At 39.6% G+C, this 20,123-nt stretch overlaps 1 protein-coding gene across 2 annotated transcripts in view; it reads right to left on the reverse strand.

Annotated features, from left to right (window-relative positions):
• Positions 1-19,034, reverse strand: part of RGL1 (ral guanine nucleotide dissociation stimulator like 1) — a 146,796-nt gene extending 127,762 nt beyond the window's left edge. For both annotated transcript variants that reach the window (XM_019501744.1, XM_019501743.1), the window contains exons 1-2: positions 18,847-19,034; positions 17,710-17,820 (exon numbers count right to left, since the gene is read on the reverse strand). In XM_019501744.1, coding sequence (XP_019357289.1) covers positions 17,710-17,820; positions 18,847-18,873 — 138 coding nt within the window. In that variant the 5' untranslated portion in view covers positions 18,874-19,034. The remainder of the gene's footprint in view (positions 1-17,709; positions 17,821-18,846) is intronic.
• Between the last annotated feature and the right edge of the window lie 1,089 nt (positions 19,035-20,123).

Below are 20,123 nucleotides of genomic sequence, written 5' to 3' on the forward strand. Positions count from 1 at the left end.
TGTACAGACTCTTAGGATTCTTGCCTTCAATGAATAAAAATATTTTTTTGCATAAATACAGACAGACAACATACACACAGAGTATCTATATATCTGCTGTAGCTTTATTATATACATATCAGACATACTGGGGTAATGCTTATGCACTGAATTCAATAGGCATATGATAAATTGCACAGTCACTTGGCAAATAAATACTGCATACCTATGGAAATCATAACATATTTATGATTTCACCACTTAGCTGCTAACACATCTCCTCAGGGATCAGGCCACATCAGTTTACTGCAAATTGGTTACTTCGGTTAAGCCAGTACAGAACTCAGTGAAGATATTCTTATTTCAGTTTAAGACAGGCTTACATCATTTAGTTGATATATACATGTGTATGCAACTATGTGATGGCAAGTAGTGGGAGTGCAAAAAAAGTGTGGCTTACATGCAAAGGGGTAGATGGCAAGAAAAGCAGCTAAGATGAAGGTGTAAGATACAGCAGGTGCTGCGTTCATGACCTGTTACTTCCTCCTGTAAGGTTTTTTAAGTATACAGCAGGCATTAACAACATAACAGGGTTCCTCTCATCTCTGCTCTCCCACTTCTTGCCAACTGATGTTTTTCTAACTAGAGAATTGACACACAGAGGAACATAAGCCTTGTGGCTTAAATAAGTGTGCAACAGATCATTCACATTTTGTATAGTAAATGGAGCCAGCAGACTCAGGAAACAGCCAGCATCAGTCTTGAACACTCAATCAGAGGAAATAACTGGAATTTTAAAGAGTAAGAAACTTGATTTTCAAATGAAGTGCATCACTCTTTAAGTTTCCATTAGCACTGCAATAGCTGCTGTATTAAAATACCTGCCCCTAAGAGGCTCTTGTCTGTAAAGACAAAAGGTAGGACTATATACCATTTTTTTTTCCTTTTTTAAAATTAGACTGCCCCCTATATATCTTAGAGTTACCTCTAATAAATTGATTTATTCTACTCATTGAAGCAGTAATGAAACTTTGAGAATCTAGGTAAACTCAGAAATTTACAGACTTATGTGATCACTGATAATAATACAGTCCCCAAATCTCCTTTGATATCCTCATAGGGACATGAAAATCTCAAACTACAGCATTTTAGAACAGTTCATTCAGGTGGAGGCTACTTTTGACTTAATGAATGTCATGGTAATTACCATAGTGAAAACATTAAATGCTGGTGTAGTCAAGATATAGTGGCATTCATGGGGCATTGCCTTTCCAAAGAGTTGACAACATACGATGAGATGGTCTTTACCTATCTCAGAATACATGACTATTTTTGGAGTTCAGATAACATGGGCCAATCATTTTCAATTCCCTGGAACTATCAGGAAAAAAATAGTATTATTTCATTACATTATTATTATACCTTAGCTAACAGAGAGCCATTAGTTGTGTAAGAGGGAAGAAAGAGCTGCTGAGTATATGTTTTAAGCTACTAAAGAGAAGGAAAAAAAACAAGCTAAAAAGGAAACCTCCATGGAAGATAGCAACAGCTTCAAAAAGCATGTGGGAAAGACAGACGGAAGAAGTACTCAGGGGTTAAACTTCGCCCAGAACAAAGTAGGGTGAACTGTTAAAGGAAAATGGATGAGAGCGGCATGTAAAACAAGCTCACTCAAAGGAAGTGTTTCTAAAGCCTACACCTTATTAGTGTCATTGTGGTTCAGTGGGTAACATTTTTAGCTCTGGCCCATAGTTTGTGGGCTCAAGATCCATGCCAGCACATGAATACGTCCTATGCTGACACAGCAGCCCTATTCCAGGGAAGTGCTGTCCTTTGTTTAGCTATGTCTTTCCTTGCCTCTGGTAGGCTTGGGTATATATTAAAGGTCCAAAGGGATGCTTTTAAAAACTGAGGGGATAAACCTCAGCATCTTAGTCAATGTCCTCTCTCTTAACAAGATGGGTTTTAATATCCAAATCTGTGCCTGCATGTGAGCTTTTAAGTGTCTTTATTTACATGGAAGTAGGACCAGGCTTATGGGACATAGCACCCTGGGCAAACTTGTATTTTGGCACACTTTCTTTGAGTTTAAGTATGTAGTAGTATTAGCAAAAGTTTTAGAAATAAAGCCCTGGGGGCAGCTGCTGGGCTGGATCAGGAAACTCACTTCCCGGTGAGCAAACACCGCTGCTGCTGTGCAAGAGCAAGGCAGTTGACTGGAGCAGGCAGCACCATGCCCGCATGTGCTTGGTCCAACTCCTCTTGAGCAGTGGCTGGAGGTGAGGGGAGGGTTGGACCGGGCACTGTTCCTCCTGCCTGGAGCAGCAATCAGGGGGAGAGCACTGCTGTGAGTGCGGGCTGCTCACAAGTGTATGTAAGTGGTGCCTCCCTGACCACGGTGCCCCGGGCAGTCACCCACGTTGCCCACCTGTAAGGCCAGCCCTGCATGAAAGTCAGGACTGCCAGCTGACTTCATCACTAGTCTGACTACACGCTAACATGGCTAACTACCTCTACTTACCTTTATCTGCATGGTTACTGCACTACCAGCATGGAATCATAATGAAGATTTAATAGCATCAAGCAAGAGAAGTCTGCTCCAGTACAGAACTGTTTTCATGTAAACTATGCTCCATATTAGTCTTCTTTCTCTCACTAGCATATACTATGCCATGATAATATTAAAATACTTTCATCTAAAGATTTCAAAGTTGTCTATAAGTATGGGTAAAAGCATCGCAGACAAGGAGCCTAAAACTGAGAGAGAGAACAATTAATTTGCACAAGAACACATAATTCAGTACCAGTCAGAAACAGAATTTGCATTGATGGATTTCCAGAGTCCTCATCTAACCACTACATCATGATTCTTGTCTAGTTTGATTTCAGGCCTTTTCTAGTCATGCTTTCTATAAATGTGTATACTAAGGAATTAGTCAATACATTAATGTATCCAAAATAATCAAATATGCAACAGAAAAATTTCTTCATAGTGAACATCAGGAATATTGCTTTCATATTTTTTACAGTGATGGGAAATATAAAATACAGGAAGAAGGGGAATGGAATAGCAACTCAAATCTTATTTTTGCCTCAATGCAATGGGCTCCATGATGTTGCTAGAGACCACCTGCACAAAATCAGTGCAGAATCAGGGCCTGACTTGATAAATCAAAATCACACTGCAACCCCTCTCCAAAAACCCCTGCCAGGCAGCAGCCATACCTTTTGATAAAGAAAAGGGGTGATCACAAGTCAGTGCTACAATGCAAAGTGGCAGAAATCTTCATATATTTGATTCCCAGGTGGAAAACACCAAGTTTGCCAATTTTACTTTGTTTGCAAAATGTGTCAAAGTCAAACAACTTACCACATTCTGATGGGTAGGGGAATGGACAACAGATGGCTTAATGCAATTAAATGTAGAGAAATATAAGGAACTAGCAGGAAAATCTGTCAAAAGTATTACCCTCAAAAGGTCATGCACTACTGCACACAGATCGAGGAAGGATTTGAGGGGTTAGAGTAGGCTGAACATTAAATCTTTCAGCACAGTGCTTAGAAGTAGCAACAAAAAAGCAAACACAATTTTGAAATGTATAAATAGCAAGTATTGAACAGAAGTCAAAGGATATTATTCTTTCACTGCAGAAGGGCCTGATGAGGCCACATGTGGAGTGCTGTGTTCAATTCTAGCTGCCTCTTTTACATACACAATGCCTTTTATAAAAAAAAAACTGGATAGGGTAAAGCAAATGGCAACCCACAGGATTCTTGGATTCATGAAACCCCTTCACAGAACAACCTGAGATTCAGGCTCAGGATGAAAAGAATACAGGACCTGGTTTCTGAGAAGCTAAACATCCAGAAATCTCATTGACCAAACATGAGGGTGCAGGTGCTCACAGGACTGAAATGGTTTTGCAACAAGAGCCTGACAGTTTCTGATCAATAAAGTTCTCTTGGTCCTTTTCAAGACTGCAGGGTTGTCGGTCCTGGTGTCCACTCTAAATCCTGATGTAAGGAAGGAATTACAGTCTGCTTAGCTAAACATAAAGTTGTTTCCTAAAAATGGAAACAGAACATTATAGACCAGGGGCAGAGTAATTGTCATTTCAGACCCAAAGAGCCATCCCGCTTCTGACGATCACCAGAACCCAATGTTTCAGAAGACAGTAAAACAATTGCAATAAAAGACACTACGGAATAACTAGCATATAGAGGAAAATTGTTCCTTATCCTAGGATGTTAGTGGTTGTTTTATGCCATGAAGTTCAAGCATTTACCCCTCTTATATTTTTAATCTTATCTGATATAATCATGGTTGTTCTCAGGTAATTACTTATATAATTGTTTGATCCTTTTTGAATCCTTCTAAACTGTTGGACCCAATTACATCTTCTGGCAATGAGTCCTTCAGGTTAATTATATGATATGTGGAAAATGTCAACGTTTTCAGTTTTAAATATGTCACCTTTGAATACAATTGAAAATCCTCTTGAAATAAGAAGAATGGCAGCATCCAATTAGGTTCCCCATCTAATTTATTAGTTTATATTCATTTCCCACATCCTCTTACTCAGTTCCACTATAAGACCCCAATCACACCTATAGGCTTCTACTTAAACATGTGCACAAGTCTTAACAGCGTAAGATCCTAAATTAGACAGTCATAATATTTTCAGCATCTCCTCTTTTAGAAATGTTTATCATGCCTGTAATCATTTTCATTTCTCAACTTTATATCCCTTCTATATTTTTTCTTTATTTTTCTCCAGATGCACTAATTGGAACTAAACCCAGACTGATTGCTTCTCATCAATGTATAACACCATTACAATATTTTAAAGTGTTTTCTACCCCCATCCACCCTCATACAACCTAACATATGAGTTGTTTTAATGACTGCTGCTGTACAGTGAACAAATATTTTCACAGACCTGTCTGTCATGAAACCCAGGGCTTCTCCCAAAGTGGCTACAATTAATTCACTTCCTGTCCTAAATTGTTTCAATGTGTTGCTGTGCACTGTTAAACAGCTGAGGTTTTCATATATGCCATATATATGGAGGTACTCATTTTGATAAAATACAGTAATGAATAAATAGTGTAACCATGCACCTTTGACAACTAAACCATCTCCAACAGAATTTATTCCAACATTTGTAATACTTGAGCCATTTCAAAGAACTACCTTTCTTTTTTAAACAGAGGCCCCAGAAGTACTTCTTTCTCCTCCCTCCCCCTTTCCTGAAACTTATTCTATCCCACATGACACTGACAAATTATGAAACCAACCCAATTATATGCTTATAAAACATTTGCATCCCATGACACTTTTTTATAGTCTGTCCCGCAAAAATATACGGTAGTGCTATGGAAACCATCTGAATGAAAGAGATTATAACAATGCCAGAACCTTATTTCTACAACATATTCCTTCACTTTTCTTCCAGTCTTTAAATTGTTAGTTTTATTATGTTGTTCTGTGCTAAGTAGCAGCCGTGCTCCATCCCCAGTTATGGATTCATTTGGGCCACGGGTAAAATGATTTTTCTCAGCATTGCTTTTGATTTGCATGGTCCAAATCCATTTCTTACTATAGCAGCATAACAATGGGTTCCAAGCCCTGAGCACTGCCTCGGGGGGGGGGGGGGGGGGTGTTTGTATCAGAACAGAGCTAGGCAGGAGATTCACCCTCCCATCAGCACCCCTCTCCTCCCTGGCACCCTGCTCTTTCCTGCAGTGGCTCCGTGTCAAGCAGTGGTGAGGACACAGCAGCAGTGGTGGCACACAACATGCACAACGTAGGAGGGTACTGCTACTACTCAAAGCATAAAACTGGCCAGTTACTCCTCTGTCTTACTGAATATTTTTCTTAGCATTACTTGGGTAACGCTCTCACAAAGTTCAAGATGAGTCTGCCTGAGAATAAGTAAAAACAAAATAATGACTTCACAACATGATATTATATGGATTAGGAGCATTTATCAATTTTATGAAGTTCCTGAGTTTTACAAAAGGTGGTATGTAAACTCACAATAGTAACTTGGTGTCTGTCTATCCAAGGGGAAGACACCATGATCTGGGACAGAAGTTCCATAAATTGCTTTAACCTAAATCAGTTAAGTCTGATACTACATCCAATCAGATTTATCTTAAACTGGTTTTGGCAATTTTGAAAGCAGTGTGCGCGCACTGAACTTCTGTTCTGTTACAGTTTTAAACCAGTTCTGGATCATTTAAGCTGGTTTATGTTTAACTTCTGTCCCTAACCCATAGGCCTGATTCTGCCTACTTAAACCAAAAGAAACTTTGTCCATTGTCTTTAACTGATCCCTGACAGATGTAATATTTTGGATCCAATTGAAACCTTCTAATGTTCTGAGTTAGAAGTAGAGTTTGAATAAAGTTAGTGATTTACAAACTATGCTACTCTTCTGATGACTGTAACAAGCTATTCTGTAATATTTGCTGATTGATATATGCAGATTACTTATATCTTCCCTCTCATTTGCAGACTATTAGAAGGTTTCCTTCTCGTTTGATATTTAATTGGCAGATTTCTAAATAATAATAAAAGTCAAGTTTAAAACCTGTAATTTACAGGTTGTCACTCTTATCTTTAATTAACTTTTCAAAGGCCACATTTTCAAGCCAAAGGCATTTTACATACTCACAGTATTACAATCTATTTGTAAAATGAAGACCTCATAACCAAACTGTAAACTAATAGTTTCTCCAGGGCTTTTCTCTTTACAGTGTCTCAATCCAGCTCATATGAAGTTTCTCTTAGGTTTTCTGATGACACATAACTGCGCTGCTTGCCAACATTTCTTAAACCAAACAGTGACCTAAATCTTATAACATTCTGAAAGAAAATGGTAATTTCCTTTCTGAGTGAATTAATTTTTTCTTCAGTTTATCTCATCTTAAGAAAAAAACAGGATACAATTAGATTATGTTAACAACTACACAACTATTACTTAAGACCACTTGACAAAAACACTATAGGGAGGCAAGAACCTCATACCACATGCAAAAGATACTGTTGGTAGATTAAACTATAGACCACTTAAGAAAGATTCCAAGTGGAGTTCAAGTATGAAGCAAGGTATTACTATGGTCTTGCATGGTATGACACAGAGCTGGGTTTAAAGTATGCCACAATTAATTCTCTCGAGTCACACTACCAATCTGACCTTTAATTTGATTCTTTACAAGAACCGTTGCTGCAAGAATAAATAAGGACAACTTGAAAGGAAATGTATGAAGTGAGCATTCTAGGTGGTGGCAAGGTATTCATTTTCTATTGCAAGGCCTCCTTGCCTCTTTTTTCATGGTTAGCTCTTCGAACTGGAGGGAGAGGAAGAGACAGGAAAGAGCAGTTTCTGTGCTCACAGCACAGGGACTGCAGTGATTGTGTGAGGTTGAGCATCACAGCCCAAACACTGTGATACCTGGAGGAGGACTTCCTGCTTAGCTCCCTATCGTGTATGGCCATGCAAGGCCCCAGCCCAAAATATTAATTAGACTATGAGTCACTTCTCCAATCCCTGCCAACCCTGATTAGTCTGGAGTCTGCAGAATCTGACCATGCTGATACCATGCCATGATGCTGCTGCTTGGTTACCATGCTGGCAACAAGGTTGGCAACTTTGCTTCTCATTTCAAATGCTAAAGAATGTTAGACTTTTTGGATGAGAAAAATATTGCAAATGTTTCCCTCTATTGAAAACAGTGGTTAAGCTCTACCAACCATAATAGCTATGTTTGGAGATCTAGCATAGGCTGATCATTAGTAGATCAATTAGACATTCTCTGAACATGTTTACATTATATGGTATCTAAACTACTACTGGCAGTTAGTTGATCTAACCTAGGGTTACACCACAAAGTTAGGGTTCACAATGGATTCAACTGGCAGCAGTGGAAAAATATAACAGACTCTTCCTTACATAGACAAGTTAATGTAATAGAAAAATAAAATGGCCAAATTTTCAAACCTGGATGCCTAAAGTTGGGCATATAAATCTAGATTTAGGCACCTTACTCTGAAATCTAATCTGTAGATGTTCTGAGCAATCCCAGCTTCTACTGACTTCAAAATAATCTAAAGGAGTCCACTGCCTCTGAACATTTATATGTGTTTAGATCCCCCAAATATGGATTTAGGGACGCCTACACACATGCCGGACATCTGCTCCAACACGTAAAGACACCCTGAGTGCCTGCCATCACACCCCCAACTTGAAAATCTGGTGGAAAGAACTCAACTTCAGTCCCACAGAAGCAGTTTATTTGCAGAGGATAACAAAGCATCCCGAGGGCACCAACCAGAGCTCCAATCCTTCTGATTATCTTTTTTAACTTCACTTTTCAGATTAAAACTTTTCAGACTAAAACTTTTCAATTAAAAAAGAAAATCAATGAAAGAGCCCCAATCCCTCTTACTCCTTTCTTTTCCATTCTCAACATGCCTATTTGGAGCAGAAGTCGGGAAAGTATTTCTCTCACTATAGGCTGGAATCTAGCCTGATTTCCATTGGGATACTGCCTGTCAGCTCCATGGGAACTATTTTGTCAGCTTTGCCAAATCACCATCAGAACTACACCCTCCAGCTTCTGCCTTCAACTGGGCAGCAGAGACAGACTGCAGGAGTCTGATACCAATGATTCTGGCTCACTCAGAAGTGACCCAGATGCAGCAAGTAATAAGCCAGGGACAAAACAGCACGCGGCGAAGCAGTGCATGGTTTACTGTGCCAAGCCCTGGCCTGCTGGGTGGGCTAGGAAGCTGCACTCAACAAGAAAATCCCGGACTTTACAGTGGGTAGAAGATGAAAGGAAATCTTGACTGCCCGGAAGAGTCTATCAGAGGATAAGGATGGGCTCAGAAGGAGCCTGTGCTCAGGAGAAATGAAGCTCTGGGTGTTCCTAAAGTTGGATGACTTCAAACACCATTTAAATGTTAATCCACCCCTCAAAGGCAGAGGCTGGCAAGATAAAAATTCAGACTTATCTTTCAAGATGTTTTTAAAGGCACCACAGAGGGGGTTAATGGGCACAAATGGACAGAGCTGCACCTGAAACAAAACGTTACTGTTCCAATTAGGCATATTGTCATATCCAGCATTTTTATGCATGAAAGGAAACACAAGTTTCTCAGAAACGATATGTTTGTCACTGACAGTATTTGGTAAATATGATACTCCAAAACTGTTCAAAACCAACACAAAACTGAAAGTGGCTAGGCCTGTAATTAAATTACCATCCCACTACAATTAATCTTCATTTCATGTTTAGGCTATGATCAAAAAGTACATTCAACCACATACATAATCCAACAATATCAAAGAGGCCTTGAGACACACTGACTTGAAATAAAAACACCTGTAAAAATGAGCCTTCTGGCCAAAAGCTTAGCTATGGCCAGGAAAAAAAAAAAGAAAGAACAGGGGGAAAAAAAGGAAGAAAGAAGGAGCTACATCTCTAAACCTTGCATTTTGAAAATAAATGTTGTAAAACAAGCTGAATTCTACAGAATGGGACATTGCACTCAATCTCAATGGTCTAGTGTACAGAACTTCCTAGCATCATAACATGCAAAAATGATCTGTTAAGAGTACACTAAGTATACTAGGGTCTGCCACCCACCAAGAAATCAAAAAATATATGACTCCATGGTTGTCGCAAAGCTTAGCAAGGTGCAGGCAAAGAGCTTCACATGACTAATCTCTCCTACAAGTACCTGGGAGTGTTTGCCACACAAGGCTGCACACCCAAAGCAAGATACTTCCATTCTAGGGCAGTATCTGGCCCCATTCTTCCTCACTCCCTGGAAGACCACGACAAAGTGATGTAGCTGCTCCTGCCTGAAGGTATCCTTCTTTGAGTGCCAATGCGCAGCTGTCTTGCTCCTTCCATGGCAGGATGAAACAAAACAAATTAGAGGTGCTATTTTATTCCTTTTCTGGTCATCTAAGTGTCCAGATTTGAACATCAACATGGCATTTCTTGTTATATAAGTGCCAAAAATGCTGCTTACGCACAAGTAGGAAATCTATTCCTGGTCACAGCAGGCAGAAAAGCCTGTGCACACAAAAATGGTGCACATACGTAGACTGGGAATGTGCAGTGAAAACAAAGTGAGTGGGAAGTAGGGGAAAAGCACAATCATATCTTTGCCCCTACGAGCTAAGGCACCCACCTGGTAAGGCAGAGGACCAGGGCTCTAGGACACCTGCACCCAGAGAAGGTTTGAACCTGTATCTTAAGGACAACCAACTAATCACCATGCCACAGGTCAGATATTATCCAAGACTGTCTCCGGTGCTCCTTTTGAAGCCAGGCCCCTGGGCAGCCATGAGATAGAGATAAGTAAGCCCAGAAGGTCTGGAGGATAAGTGAGAGCAGAAGATGTATGGCTCAGTGAAGACCATGCTGGGCTGGAGAGGGAGAGGGGGGCTTAAGCCCTTGCTCCCACTGCACAAGAAACTTCCCTCCTGTCCCGCCCTCAATCCATTTTTTCCAAAAACTATATTAAAGGCAAGGAGTAGCAGTCCAGCTTCCTAAGGAGCACTAAATAAGGGTTTGGATAATGCCACACCTACGGCATGATCATTCTAGTGCTGCACTAAGAAATCAGAGAGACCCAAACTGAGGCTCCCTCTGGGTGGGAAGGGGGCCTAGAACCCAGGTCCTCTATCAATCCAAGGTGAGTACCTTAGCCACTTAGCTACAGGGTAGAAAAAGATGATAAAAAAACTCCTGCCTTCCCTGATAGACATCTCTCATCTGTTCTTGAGTCTAAGTCCTGCTAGTCATGGGTTTTGGTCAATAACGTTTTTGGGCCTTAGACACCCCTACATATCTACAAGATGACTAGGCAGCCAGGAATAAAGGTCACTTTTACACATGCTCGGGGGGGGAGTGGGGGGGACACTTTAATTAAAGCACTAAAGCATCTTGTGTATCAGCATCCCCATGCTTAAAAATGGTGGCAGAGGTGCTTCAACTAAAGCTCGCTAAATTAATTTTACAAACTTTAGTTCAAGTGCCCCTGCTGCCATTTTTAAGTGCAGGGACACTGATACATGGGAGGCTGCTGGAGCACAGTAATTACCACGCTCCAGCAGACTTGATTAGTCCAGCCTACTCTGATGTGCTGTAATTACAGCACATCAAAGCAGTCTCTGTGCTCATGTACAGGCATCCAAAATTCCCACCTGTGTTCTAGTGGCATTTTTGGCATTAGGATAGTATGTAGATAACCAAATCTGGGCACTTACATGACCAGGAAGGGAAAAAAAATCACCCTAAATACTTATGAAGAAGCACATGCAAACGTATTTTCATAGCATTTTTAAACAGCTTTTTTAAAAAGAAATGTTATCTATTTGCCAATCTCACCTGTCTCTCACTGCACCTTTCTTCTACATCACAGCATCTATCCTTTTCCTTCCTCCTTACTCTTCTCTTTCCTCTACTGATCCATTTCCCCATCCTCATTACCCTCACAATCCACCACTCTACTTGCTTCTCTTCCTCACTATTCCCACTAGCAGAGCTCAAATATCCATATCCACACTCTCCTCCACTACCTCCTCCTTATCTTTAGTGGTATATGCCCAATTCTGTTCTGCCCTCCCGCCGTACCCGTGTTGCACATCCTTTCTGGCCATCCCCTGCTCTTTCTGGCTAGCGTTCCTAGTCTCACACCCATACTCGTCTACCTTTACACTTGCCCTTCTCTTGCTGTCTCTGGAATACCTTACCCATATTTTAAAATATCTGAGACATCTACATACCTCATTTTGAAATGCAGCAGTCATCATGTTTGTCTAACCAGTCCAAGACCTCTGTTCTAAACTGGAACACAACAATTTCTTCGATTCCTGGCTCTCACAGAAATTAAATCCTTTTGTTTAAGACTGTCTCTGCACCTGGCCCTCTGCCAGGTCTTGTTTCTGTTTCTAATCATTGTTTCACTCTCTCTCTCTATCCCCCTATTCTCAAATATTCTCATAATAATGTTGATAATTCACCTAACTTCTTAGTTGCACATTTCATTGACATTGTGTCTTCATTTGGCTTAGGAATAATAGAACTAGAAGTGACCTACTTGCTCCTTGTTTTGGCCAGCACAATCCCCTGCTATTATGGGCAACCACTTACATAATTTTTTTTTTAAATGATCAAGCTTTTTAGGCATTTGCCCCCACTAATTCAATATGAAGGATGTTCCAGAACTTCACTGAACTGACAGTTAGAAACATTCTTCTAATTCCCATCTTAAATGCATTAATAGGGAAGTTATTCTCATTTATTCTTGTGCCAACACTGTCCCATATCTTAAATAGCTCTCTTCTCAACCCTGGGTTTTATCCCTTGATGTATATATGGAAAACAATTAGAACTCCTCTCAGCTTCCATATTGTTAGGCTACACAAACCATGCTCTTTTAGTTTCTCATATGACAGGTTCTCCATTCTCCCTGCTATCTTTCTCTACGCTTGTTCCCATTTAATTTCATCTCTCTGGAGCATGGGTGACCAGAGTTGTATATATTATTTCCAATGAGATCCCGCCAGTACTTTCTATAACAGTGTTAATACTTACAGTTTCTCCTGCAAATACCTTGCTTCATACAGCAAGGAACTACATTTGCCTTTTTCACAGCCCCATAACACTGTTGGCCCAGTCATGCTGCAATTGGCTAATGTGCCCATATATTTCTCCCTCTCTTTTGTTTTTAACTGATAAGATCCCATCTCATACCAGAAATCTGTTTTTAGTCTCTCAGTGGGCACATCTACACATGCATTAATGCACCAAATCCAGGTACTAACTAAATGCTCGGTAATTGGCGCTACTGCACAGCAGCACCAGCACAGGCCTTTTAAGTGATGCTAATGCATGGTAAACTAGTTCTACTATGCATTAGCACAATAGCACAGCTTTCTTATTTCATCTTTTTTATTAAAAATTGTAGCAAAACATTCACTTACAATTTGGGGCCATATGTAAATTACCTATAATTTCTATTCCTCTTTTACTGCATAGCAGCCACAATTTTTCTCTTTAAAAAGTTTTTACTATTGGTTTTGATTTCCTTTACAAGGTCTAAATAAGTATAGCTGCAGGCAATACCCACTTTATCCCTACACTTCCTGACCTTCAAACCATAGCTCCCTTTGATGGTCAGTACATTTTTTTTCCATTTTTTGTAGCTTCTCACCTTACGCCTCATATCCTTCTTCAGCAGGTTGGTTTGGGGCCTTTTCTATAACTTCTTCCTCTTCATTACAGATACAAGTTGCAGGTAGTTTGTGGGGGTTTTTTACTTCTTACACAAAGAAATTCCAAGTTTTCTCTACATTCCACCAACTGAGCTTCTAATTTCAACTGATGTCACCTAAAACTTCTCTCAGCTTACCATTTTATCTTTTAAAAACAAAAAAACCCTTTGGTACAGTCCTATTTTTGTCTGTCCTTCCATTTAAATTAAATAGAATCAATGTATGATCACTTGAATCAAGGTCATTTTCTATAACGTCCTCAGTGCTTCCTAAAAGCAAGCTTCAGGTAGCATCATCTCTTGTTGGTTCAGTCACTGGATGAAAAAGACTGTCAACTATCACACCTATGAATATCTTTGGTTCTTCCCATCTTAATCCCATTCTTGACCTCACTTGTCTCTCCAGTTAGTGTCCCACCTCCTTGGCTTTTTCATTTCATTTCAGCTCATTGGACATGCTGGTTACAATAACTGCCTGGAATTCATCTCCACTAATTTCATTTTAAATGTCCTCCAATCAAGCTACCACCGTCTACTGCAGTTCACTGAAACTGTTTCCACCACACAGTCTCTTACAACCCCTTCTTAGCTAACGCTCAAAACCAGCAAGCCATCCTCATCTTCCTTGATATATCAGCTGTATCTAGCACTGCACTGTTCTTCTGGAAATCATGCCTTTACTTGGTTTCCATAATCCTTTCTTCTGCTTCTTTTTCTACCTCCCAAATCTGCCCCGATCCTCTTCTCTTTTCTCATGCTTTTCTCTTGGTAGCTGCACCCACAAACTCAAATTCAACTAACACCTCTAAGATGATGACTCACAGATCTATTTCTCTACTCCCGACCCAACAGAACAAAAAATTTCCATCAGAACAAAAAATCCTGACCTTTCAATGTCTCTTTGTGGACAGCCATCCACTCCAAATAAGACAACCCTTCTTAATTTCCAATTCCAAAGCATTTCACATTACTTGCCTTTCTTAATCACTATGAACACCACGGATACCTTCATCATCCATGCTATCATTCAGGCCTGGGGAGTATCTTGACTCAGTCCTCATGCTTGATCCTCACATCTAGTACAAAATGTAGATATTGCCAAGATTTCTATTGCCAAAAGATTGTAAGACACATCTTTTCCTATCCATCCATACAGGTGAAACTCAAAATCACGTTTTCATAATCTTGTGTCCCAATTACTACAATGTCTTTTTATCTGGCCTTGATAAGTACCATCTTTCCCCACTTGCATCCATTTAGGATGCCACTTCATATCTCATTCTCCTACTCTATGCTTTCACTGTACCTCTCACCCTGTATCATACCAAAGATAAGCTACTTGCATTTCAATTTCAACACCCTTTGTGCATATCCCCACCCTGCCTATCATTTCTGACACTGATTCTGACCTCCAACTGGCTCATGATGCCAGCCTCAGTCACCCATGTCTTAAATTTTCAAATGAGCATCTTTGTACCTTTCTCCATTTTCCTCCTCTAGCTTGGGAAAACTCTCCATAAACATTCACAGAAGGACCACCACTATCCCCCTTCAAGGTCCTCTTCAAAATCTTTCCTTTGCTATGTCCAAAACACTCTTGAAAATAGTTATTTAGTTAGGTTCCTGCTGGCTGATACTACTGCCTATCATGCTGACCAGTACTGGCTCATTGTTGCCTTGTGCTCTCCAGACTGTCTGCATTCATCTGTTGTCTCTTGTCTTATGCTTAAATTGTAAGCTCTTTTTGATCAGGACTATATGTTTGTGTTTGTCTAGTGTCTATCACAGTGGTTTCATGGTACATGACTACAGCACTGAAGTGCTATAATAATATCAATAATTAAAAAAGTAAAAGACATCATAGTAGCATCTAAAACAAAATCTAGCATCACAAAAAAGGCATTTGCTGGTACTACTGCACAGTAACTCATATTACTGCGCATTTATTTAGTACTTGTTTAAACAAATACTCAAATCAGCAATTTGTACAAGTACTAAATAAACGCATAGTAATGACTGTACAGTAGTGTCTTGCGTAGACGTGCCCACTGTGTGGTAAGTGTAAAAATCTATCATGTTTGAAATAAGCAGGATTTTTACTCTTCCTTTAATATGATTTATATGAAATTTTCTGTATGAAATCCATAGAGTTATGTCAGACATAGTATATAAATTTACCTTGATACCTACTATCCTTCATCTGAAAGAATTACAAAGCATTTACACATGTAGCATCACTGAGAGCACCCACTTTGGGGTCACTGGGTCAAATCTTCACTTTTATGAAAACTTATGGATGCTGCACAGGATATTTAAAAACCAAACACAATAAAACAGGGCTTTCAAGTCAAAAGAAAATTTTTGCTGATGCTGTAAACTACAAGATTAAGGGCTATGGGGACCCATGAAGGATGTGCACACTGGAAGTAACCTAGATACTTAACACTTCCTATTTTTTAGGAATATATACAGTCAAAAAGAATTAGTGTATTTGTTATAAGGAATGCCCAAAGCCTGTTGGACATGTATGTCTTACTCCCACTGCCTTCAATTTAACCCTGAATCTGCAACCCAAGCAAGACTTATGTTAACTTTAGAAAGAAAGACAACACAACACTGGGAAACTCACTGACTACTGGTGGTAACTAATTTTATATAGCATTAGGAAGCTGCAAAGCACTGGAAGGTTATAATATCCAGGTAATGAAACACATCAGCTCCTAATTTAGAAGTTCAGAAAAAGCCTCTGACAACTGTAAAAACCAGCTCTGCTTTGTAAGACAGAATTGCTGATGGGATGCATATTAATAAATAATGCTCTGAATTAAGGCTGTTTATTGACCATGGAAACACACTGAAATCAATAACTAAAACAGGATCAGTTCCCATGCACCAAAAGAGTTTAAAATAATGTAGGTTTCAAAGTTCTTAAGGGGGAAAAGAAAGTTACAATTTTTGGTTATTTTAAAACTGACACGAGTGATTAATGCACATGAAAGATGCCAGTTTGTAAGCCCAAGAGACTGTAGTCATCCATTTATACACAAAACTGGTGCAGACTTCTGGCATACAGTCTCTCTTCCCACAAACATGCTTCGGTTTTGACCTGGTGGAATGAGATATAACAATAAAAGGATAGCTCACTTTGCACACCTCGCAGCACTTGGACTCTAGCTAAAACCCAGAAGAAATATACCACCTAATGCCAATTGTGAAAGAGATCCCTGTAATATGGACAAGAGTTTATTAAGAGGACTGAGATCTCCCACCCAGATTTAATGTCAAAGGAGACTGTTTAATAGTCATCACCACTAAAATGTGAAAGGTTTTGAATTTTTTGAATCACATCTATAAGACAGGGTCACTCAGAATGGTTCTGACCTCTGGCAAAACCACCATATGAATGTACTGTTGATCTCCTGCAAATTTTGCAAACATTTTTCCCTTACCCTGCTAAAAACAGGAGGCAGAGATGGGAAATCTGCCACTCATCACGGAAGCAGATTTGAAATAATCTGTTCTGCTTAGGACTCTGTGTACTTCTTGGAAATATGGAAAGGGGAAATTCTGAGCATTATCTTTGTGCAGGACAAAGTTTGCTTATCTATCCTGACTCTGTTTTCAGCCTGGCTGCATATTGCTTTATGCTATGGTACTTTGACAAGAACTCTTTTTGATTTAAATCTCAAGGTGAGAGTCTCTAAATTATTGACCTTAAATGGAGGCAGGTAAGATGTTATCCAAACATATAAATAAATCAGACCCACCATTTATTTCGTACCTTCCTGAAAAAATGTACACATACAAAAAATATACATCAGATCTTCAAGTTGTATAGACTGCCATAGTTTCATTGACTTCACTGGATTTATTCCATTTGATTTCATTTGGCCAAATCCTCAGCTGATAGTTCAGAGCCCTCCAGCCACTTACAGAATTAGACCATACATACAGGGCTTGTTTTCGGGCCCCCCTGAAGCAAACCTACCTTTGAAGTGAAACAATCCATTCCACCTAGAGGAGATGCAAGAATGGCAGCTGTGGTGGTTACCAGCCCAGCTGCTGCAACTAGTTCCTGCTGCCACCCCTGCTCTGCTACCCAGGACGTAGACCCTGGTTGTTATGCCTCTGATACAGAACAGTTTTCAGAATTAGGCTTTGGCTTAAAAATCACAAGTCTTGCAGTAAGTGCCATGAGATCCATGGCCTCAAATGATCAAAACCCAGTTTTATGCATCTTTCAGAAGACCAAGAGTTGAGCCATAAACCTTGGTCAGGCAGTGCAGATTCCTAAGTTATTTTTTAATGCTAAAACCAGCCTTTGCTAAAAGTTAATAGCATAACTGTTGCTTTGGAATTCAGCTCATTGGGCCAGAGCTCCAAAGTCCACAAGCAATCTTTCAAGGTGCCACTGTACTGGTTTTACTCACCCCTAGCCATCTTGCTCCTTTATTGGCAGCCTGTTGAATCTGCACTCTTTTGAGGGTGACATTGTAAACAGCTCCTTCCTCTACCTCTTCACCCCAGTCCTGAATAGAGCTCTGCCATGGAAGGGAAAAAAGAAAGAGAAAAGGATAAAAATGGTATTTCTCCCCCTTCCTCTGCTAACCACAATCTATTCCAGCTGCTATACTGCTTAATGCAGTGCTCAGAGCAGAAGATAGGCTGTACAAAGTAAATATAACAATCAGAGCAATACAAGGCACTTCTCGATGGACACTAACAGTAGGCTAAGATATTCTTGGCAAGCTGTCCTTTCCTGTGGTATCAGGATACCCTGACTTTCCATTCAGTTATTTTTCCTAGACTTGCACATATTTGCAATAGTTTTATAAAGTCTTTTCTCAGAGAAATAGTTTGGTCTTGATTAGTGAACTTTCCCCTCCCCCCTTTTAAAACAATTAATCTCCTTGGTTTTTCATGTATGGAAGGAACTGTGTTTTTAAAAACTGTTGAATAACTTTGAAACTTATAAGTGTTTAAAGTACAGCCATTCTTTATTTCTCTTGACATGAGAGATCTAAAGCGCTGGTGGTGGGGGGGATTAATATTCAGCTACAAAACTTTATAGGTTGAAGTCCTAAAGTTATAAATATTAGAAAGCAAAAGAAGGGACTCAAACTTTAATTAAAACACTTACTAAAATGATTCTCCATTTTACATTCCTCAAACTAAGCCCTCCCCCAATCCCAAATAAATAAAAACAAAAAACCAAACCATCATAGCTGAGCCAGAAAAGAAATCCTGAATTAATCTAAAAAGATTCAGCTAACTTCCGCTCCCTCTCCCAAACCCTTTCCTCCACTGCCCCACATTAGATACACACACAAAGTCCAATACGTTTGTAGATAAACATTTTCATAGCAGTAACACTCATCAGAGGTAATGAAGCATAACGACGAGAAAGACTTTCAAAGTGGCGCTCAGAAGACAGCAGGAGCACAGAAAAGCTGCACACAAATATGGTTCAGGCTTGCCGGATTCACTCAAAAAAGAATACAGCCCAGCTACAGTACAGGGATTCTCCAGCTAGAAAGTTTGTAGAGAAATAAGGAAGCTCTAGTTACCATTTTAACTTTCCAAAACAATTTCATTCTCAGTTTCCTCTTCTCTACATGGACGGAGCATGGTGGATCCTGCTTTGAAGCAACTAGCTTTTACAATCCTCTCACACTTTCCCAGCAGAGTAGACAGCGCTCTGCTTCTGTTGCTTAGCTTCTGCAGTCAATTCATGACTACAAAGAGCTGGGAGTGCAGTGCAGAGACAGACAGAGACTCCTCCCCCACCACACACTGTGCTGTGATGTAAGGTTTTCCTGTTTATGCTTATGAACTTAAACTCTCCCTTTCTAAGCTCTGTTATATAAAGTTACTGTAAAATAACCCTTCGGTGCCTAGAGACCGTCCACGGTTGCGATAAGCCTCAGAGTTTATCGTAGTTGCCTGGTAGATATCAGGTGCCAAAATAGAAACGTGGTGGTTTTTTCCCCCCCTTCCTTAACTAAAAGAGACAAAGAGAGAGGAGCGGCAAAGGGGGAGGGTTAGCTACACTTCTATTATCCACTTGTGTAGACTTCTTTGAGTAATCAAATCAGAGTGACTCCAGCAAGACATTAGCTGTGTAAAGCAGTCTCACCAGGAGAAGTAAGTGGACAAAAATGACCCCTCAATGTGTTAAAGACTTTAGAACTGACAACCATTCATAACGGATCATTGTAACAATACACCGATCTGATGGCGGGACAGGGATGTTTCTCGAAACTTTGCTTAAAAATAATGTTAGATACAAGGTGTTTTTAAGACAAATTCCAGCAACCTGAGACTTGGGAGGTAATGTTTCCAAACTTCCTTTTCTTCTAAGGAAATTCCTTAAAGATTTTTAGTGTTGATCCTAATTATGTTGAAATACAGTTATGTTAATGTACCCAACTCAGTAAATGTACATTGTACTTTACAGAACACACGCAAACAGGCAACATACTCAAGAAGTTATGATGCGTGGGTCAACGTTTCAGATACGAAGACACGCAGGGTCCTAATGGTAACAGCACAGTTAATCAAGTTTGGAGTTCATTGGCAATTTGTTTTCAAGCTATGAAATGACAGAAAATGCTTAGATTTTTGTGGGGGGAAAAAGCATCCTTGACAAATGTTAAGATAAACATACTCCACTTCCAAATCAATAATGCAAATAAAAATGTCATCAAGTGATTCCCAAACATAGGTTTTAAAATAGGATTTTTTTAAATGTCAGAAAACAGGTTTTTTTACAGAGTTATGGCGGTAAATGTGTATTGGTGAAATAAAAAGGAAACCTTTTAAAAGATCATTCTACTTTAAAAAA

Source organism: Gavialis gangeticus, unplaced genomic scaffold (assembly GCF_001723915.1).
Source record: "Gavialis gangeticus isolate Ggan-Ray unplaced genomic scaffold, GavGan_comp1, whole genome shotgun sequence".
NCBI classification, from domain to species: domain Eukaryota; kingdom Metazoa; phylum Chordata; order Crocodylia; family Gavialidae; genus Gavialis; species Gavialis gangeticus.